Raw genomic sequence first — 6,000 nt, 5'->3', positions numbered from 1 at the left:
AGAGGCAACATGTTAGTCATTTCTCTAGAGGTGATCATGATCGCTTTTTACATCGAGCAATCGAAAGCCTTTGCGTACGGACAAAAGGCGTGGCAATGTTTAAGTTATCTAAACCATGATTCTGCCTCTAATAGGCTTCGTATTAATACTATCGCAAAATCGTACCGCATGATGCCACGAGAAACTTTACATCTTTGCTCTCCGAAGATGGTTGTAATGCGATCATGAGTTAAGCGTAGCCTTTGCCATACTGGCCGATCTTGATCATCTCCAATACCCTTTCCGCTAGCAAATATGCTATCGTGTTCACAAGTGGAAAGGGCTGCTTCTTTTGTCCCGCATTAGTCTTGTAAAAGTTCGAGATTTTCGACGGCGATTGGTTTGTCATTTATTCTCACATTCCTGATAGGGAAAGGCTACTACATTTTGTCTGATTAATGCTGCCTTTTCCCATCCTTTTCTCTATCGGAAAACGGTCATTTCTATGCAGTGTGGTGGGCTGAACGCTGCAGGTCTCGGCGCTGCGCGGTCGCCAGGTCGACAACCCTAACGCAGCCTGACGGGTGAGCTGGCGAAGTTGGCCGTACACGGCGCCGTCGCGATGTCGCGGTCTTCCTCTTCGCTCGGGAAAGCCAGGTCTGATGCAGATGGGCAGAGGATCGGACGTTTGGTGGTGAGTGTGTTCCGCAGTGGGAATGACAGCAATTTTCGACTGATTGTAGGGTTCAGGTCGATGCGAGAGGAGCTTCGGAACAAGCAAAAGGCTAACTATTGAGTTGAGGGACGGTCTGCATATGCAACGCTGTGTCTCCGCCACCGACGATACAAGGATCTCTCCGCGTGTGGAGCAGCGGAGCGCACAGATCCAGCATGGAACGGAGCATCGACGAACCACCTCCAAACTCAAAGAATGGCCCACCGGGAGCCTGTCCAAACGCTACTTTTGAAAATCGGGGAACAATATCAACGTTGAACAGCTGTGCGTCCTCAAGTTCGAATAAACGAACTACCTGCACCGCTCTCTCCGTCCCGCGACTCGCAAGCCTCCACCCCAAACCCGCGTATCCGCCGTCGCGTTGACTCCTTGTTTCGGGGCGCCCTTCACTGAGCGGGATATTGCCCCAGTATTGCCCGCGCCGCCGTCGCGTGCTGTCTCTTCGCGCGCGGGATGCCGCTCCCGTCGCACGACTCGGGCGAGATGCCTCGGCCTCACGCTGCGCCGGCTGGAGGCATCTGCTGACTGACTCCTCGGAGCTGGAAGACGCACTTCAAGCGCTGAGCGACGATCGGACATAGCGACCGCCCGTGATAGCCCAGCGGCAACGAATGTTACCACTCATCCAACGATGATTTGAGGATGCAACTCAAACGAGGAGCGTACGGTAGATCGACCTCACATGTGCTCACACGAATACTACGAGCAAACGGCATCATGGAGGCACGTCTCACGATGTAAGGACCATTAGAGGCAAGTTACGTTAACGGCGTGTATGTTCCCTATCTCTACAATTAACTCTAACACGTATGGTTCGTCAATATCTACACTACGAATGCGCGATCCTACGCGTCGAGGCCCTCGAAGTGCTCATCGACGCGCGCCATGCGCTGAAAGAGTTGGGGTGATACACTGAGAGCGGAAATGCCACAGCATGAGCGACTAAAGGATACGACGATGGGCAAGCGTGAAGCCAGAGTGTGTTGCAGAAAGAACGGATACAAAGCGATGAACGAAACGAGCGGACGGAGGCCAGCCGACGCAACGGCGAGAGAGGGGAGAGACGGCGGCATCCAGTGAAGGTTTTGGTATAGACACTGACAGCGGCGCGGCGGGCGGGGTGAGGAGGTAGCCCCGCCCGCATGCATCACCTATCGTACAGGATTCGAGCGCGGCGCGATGTGCCCCCTTCGGAGCGCGCGCCCCGGCTGCAGCGGAGATAAATACAACCTAGTATTCAATCGCGCTCCGTCGAAGCTCGGAAGGGGGCGGATGCTGTAGGTGGGCGAGCGAGTCGCTCTCACTCCGATGGTGCCTTGCCGCTCTCGACGTCACTGATGTCCTGCCGGACGCCCTTCTGGTCGAAGCCATCGAAGCTCGCCCGATCGTGCGTGCGGCTGACGGAGACATTGATCGCGACCGGCTGGAGAGGGTAGGCGTGTCCACCAATGGTCTGCAGGTGCGAGGCAGGACCCGCACGGTCGGAGATGTTCCCGCCCGCACCGCCACCACTGACGGAGTCGTTCATGGTGTACCCGAGTCCGACACGGATGATGATGAGCGTGAACACCACACCCTACACGCGCGCGCGTCAGCCACCTAAGCGCGAAAGGCGGTGTATGACAGAGACTTACGATGAGGGGCTGCAGAATGTCGACGCAGATGTACTGTGCGTTCGAGCCAGCAAGGTACGTGCCCAAGAGTGAAGCGAGCGCGGCGGAGTAGACGGCGGCGGACTGGATCATCGTCTCGACGACCTCCCAGTGGGAGCCCACAGCTGCCCCGTTAGCACGGTACTTGCGCACACGCCGGTTCGACCACATGATGCGCGCGGCGATCAGCACTGGAGAAAAGAAGCATGAGCGAACGCCGGAAGATTGTCATTGGGAGCGGAGTTTCAAGGAGGTGAGAAGGTCATCGTCCGGCGAGAGTCGGGTATTGGAAGAGTCGGACCAGATGGAGAGAACAACTCACAGGTAGCCAATAGGTTGGTGGTCAAAGACAGCGAGAAGAATGCACGGATCCACGGCTGAAGGTTGTCCGCGAAGATGGCGTTGCCTTCCTGCGCCAGGCCAATCTCCACACAAGCGCCGTACCCGGCCACTGTTGAAATGCGGAGGCAATGAGGCAAATTGTTCAGTGCATGAAGATATAGAAAGACGCACCTGCGGTCGCGAGGAGCAAGATGCAAGGCCCAATGAGGATCCACCAGACACGACCCCACACAACGAACAACCGGTACGTCTGATGCACAGCCGTAGTGAGCAAATAATAGCAGAGCGAAAACGAAAGCATGCACGTACGACGAAGAAGTCCGCAACGAGGGTCATGGTGATGTAGACGACGTTCTTCGCGACGAAAGTCGGGTCGCTGATCCGTGCGTAGAAGTCGTTGGTCCCGTTCGGCGACCCGCCCCACTCCACAAAGCCCTTAATAGCACGCGTGACATCTATCGCAAGATGCTAGACGTCGCGCATTGAGCGCGCTGCGTACAATGAAGAGGGGAAGACGAGAGGACGTACCGCGACAGAGAGCAACCACATGATTGTTGTGGTACCGAAGAGCGCCCTGTTGAGTGTAGATCTGCCCCGGACCTTCTCCCTGTATAGCAGAATCCAGATGGCGATGGCATAGAGCACCGTGAACGCCCCAAACATCATCGACTCGAGAAACAGCGCTATGAGCTGTGGGGAAAGCAAGACGGATCAGCATTGTGCATGATCGACGCTAGTCCGGATGCAGGATTCGAGGACGACGGATGAGGGAGAGGGAGACGGGTACGGGCTTGGCAGGGGGACCGGGATGGCGAACGTACCTCAGCTCTGGCTAGCGGGAAAGTCTCTTCGGCGGACATGTCTGCACGGCGTCTGCGGGACGAGAAGACTAGGTGCGACAGTAGGGGGTGGGGGGCAGGGTTTTGGCACGGAAGGAGGGCTGGGCCCGGGGGTTTATATCAGTATCGAGGCGAGAAGGGTCGTACTTTGATTCGACCGCTGCTCGATCTGGGAGTCTAGCTGTACGGCAGCGGGGGCATGTATGGCATGTCGCAAAGGAGCGGGAGCGCAGGGCGTCACTCGCAAGCGTCCGAGCGGCAAGCCTGAGATTCATCGCGCTGGAGATCCGCTGACCAGATGGCGACTTGCGACACAGATACGCTTGCACCCCGGAATGATGCGCCGGTGTGACGCGCTGAAGCGTCCTCTGCGGGGGCCTCGCGGCTTTCCACGTCCACGGCCATCCGGAGAAGCGTCGGCGTGCTCCTGCCAGTGGAGGGCAGAAGACTCCGCGAAGCGTCCGGCAAACTTCTCGTGCCCCGTTTGATGGAGTTCGCTGGCTGTGTTCGTATCCAAATTGGGCCGGCGCGCCCTCACGTTAAGCCCGCATTCTGGCCATCGCTGGCACATGGATGTGTTCTGGTTCAGCGCAGAGAAGCCTGTAGATTAGCCGAGGCGCTCTGGCCCTGGCCGTGGAGCCGACGCAGTCTGTTGCTGGAGCTCGTTGTTCTTCGCCCAACCGTTTCCCGAGTCGCCAGTCAAAGACTGCACGTCAGAGAGCAGCGATTGCCCACAAATGTGTTACAAGCAGCCGCTCACCCTGAACTCGCCTAGACGTCCTATTTGAGGCGGTCCCGGACGGCTATGTAGCAGGCCTCGGTGTCTCTAGGACTGCGCGCTGGGAAAGATTGCACGGCAGTATAAAAAGGGTGAACATTGCATCCGCCGCGCGTGGCTTTGTTATATCCCATAACAGGTGCTGCTCTGATTGTGAAATCTACATATGATAAAGTAAGCGACAGGTCAGAGATCTCAAGAAGGGGATTGGCCAACCCAGAAGCTGATGGAGCGCGAGAAATCGTTGAGAGGCCGGAGCCTTGGTGGCGCTACGTTAACGGGCTGCGTACCCTTCGCACGAGTGTCGTCAAGTGCAGGCTACCATCAAAGTCAGATGTCAGCACTATCTATCCCATATGCGCAACCGGGGCACGGGCTTATGAGAAAGAAAGCGTCCGAACGTATGGTAGTATCCTTGCGACACTGCAGGATGCCAACGAATCGCTCCCGTCCTTACCTTTCATATCACAGTAGGGGAAGTTCGCTACGAGCGAGGGCTTCGGGCTTCGGGGGCAACGCATTGCAAACAATATCGCGGCCATCTCCGATCAGAAGGACTCTGCAAGTCGGTGCACGGGGAACTGCCAAACGAGGTATCACCTCCTATCGCCCTCCACCAGCGGACTCCGAAGAGAAAGCGACTCTGACCACAGTCGCCATTCGAGACCCGTTCACGCGCTGTTAGGAGACGGTCAGCAGGCCAGCGTACGCGGATCGAAGCACCCACAAAGGCGGACCGATGCCGATGGTTGAAGCGTTTTCGAGGGTGCTCGCGAGGACGTGGGAGCAGTCCTACGGATTACTGCATTCTTCATCTTTTCGAAGGGCGTTGCGTAGAAAAAACTGTCTTCTCACCATGCTTCTCCACTGCTCGAGAACGTGGCCATGGGAGATTGATCAGGTCAGCCGGCCGCTGGGTTGCGGAACGTAAAATTCGTCCCTCAGTGAGGAGTCTAAGGTCAGTATGTTGGTGAACGGTGAGCAGCTACGGCGTACCACAATCTTCGCTAGGCAATGCTGGAGGCGCCTCTGTGGCGTTGCAGATCACATTCATCGCTTTCAGGGTCCCGAACGGCGAGAGACAACGTGTCGAGGCCGAAGCCCGCGGACCGTCGATGTGAAGGCGCTATCGCCGCTCCAAACCGAAACAGTGACGTTTCCTCGTCGGTTGTGGACGCGATCCCGACGCGAGCCCCTTTGGTTCCAGCTTCCCGACGCCAACTCACTTTCCTCATTCATCCCAGACAAGAGTGAATCGGGGCGGCCCGACTCCGCCAGCGGTCCTCGGCGTCATCCCCAAATAGACTCTGGCGCGTCGCCCACACTACGGCCGATGTCGGGGCCGCGCTGTCCCTGGATGGCGCTTGAGTTATAAGTTAATTTCATTATACAAAATTGAAGGCAGTACATTTACCATCAGCACTGCCGCACTGACCTGAAAGCATAGGTCCTGGTGACACGAAGTAGACACTTCTCGCCATGCATGCTCACAATTGTGACGGCCAAGTAGATGAGCAAACGGTATAGACGTCTGAGAAGTTTGAGAACCGCAAAAGGGTGCGAGGGACGCACTCTCCCAGCCAACGCGGACTTCGCCGTGAAGCCGCCCAGGCCCCCGAGAAGCATTGGCAGCCGAAAAGATACCCGTGTGACGCGATCTTGTAGCATCAGCGA

General features: G+C 57.0%; 1 protein-coding gene across 1 annotated transcript; it reads right to left on the bottom strand.

The window, feature by feature from the left end:
• Positions 1-1,461: 1,461 nt before the first annotated feature.
• TRAVEDRAFT_65859 (uncharacterized protein) lies at positions 1,462-3,613 on the bottom strand. Its single transcript, XM_008042601.1, has 7 exons — positions 3,531-3,613; positions 3,238-3,399; positions 3,019-3,177; positions 2,881-2,959; positions 2,690-2,818; positions 2,350-2,558; positions 1,462-2,291 (listed from the first exon to the last, which is right to left on the bottom strand). The coding sequence occupies exons 1-7, from the start codon at positions 3,567-3,569 to the stop codon at positions 2,016-2,018; spliced, it is 1,053 nt and encodes a 350-aa protein (XP_008040792.1). The 5' UTR covers positions 3,570-3,613; the 3' UTR covers positions 1,462-2,015.
• Positions 3,614-6,000: the final 2,387 nt, after the last annotated feature.

The sequence above is a fragment of the Trametes versicolor genome (genome assembly GCF_000271585.1).
Source record: "Trametes versicolor FP-101664 SS1 unplaced genomic scaffold TRAVEscaffold_8, whole genome shotgun sequence".
NCBI lineage: Eukaryota > Fungi > Basidiomycota > Agaricomycetes > Polyporales > Polyporaceae > Trametes > Trametes versicolor.
The sequence above is the reverse complement of the archived record's forward strand: the minus strand, read 5'-3'. Positions and strand labels throughout refer to the sequence as shown.

Bases quoted from the DNA above. Each gene is read 5' to 3' on its own strand.
- TRAVEDRAFT_65859 (XM_008042601.1), bottom strand. From the start codon at position 3,569: ATGTCCGCCGAAGAGACTTTCCCGCTAGCCAGAGCTGAG. The intron at 3,400-3,530 runs GTACGTTCGCCA...CTTTCCCCACAG, and splicing joins TCCCGCTAGCCAGAGCTGAG to CTCATAGCGCTGTTTCTCGA. The intron at 2,292-2,349 runs GTAAGTCTCTGT...GCGCGCGTGTAG, and splicing joins ACATTCTGCAGCCCCTCATC to GGTGTGGTGTTCACGCTCAT.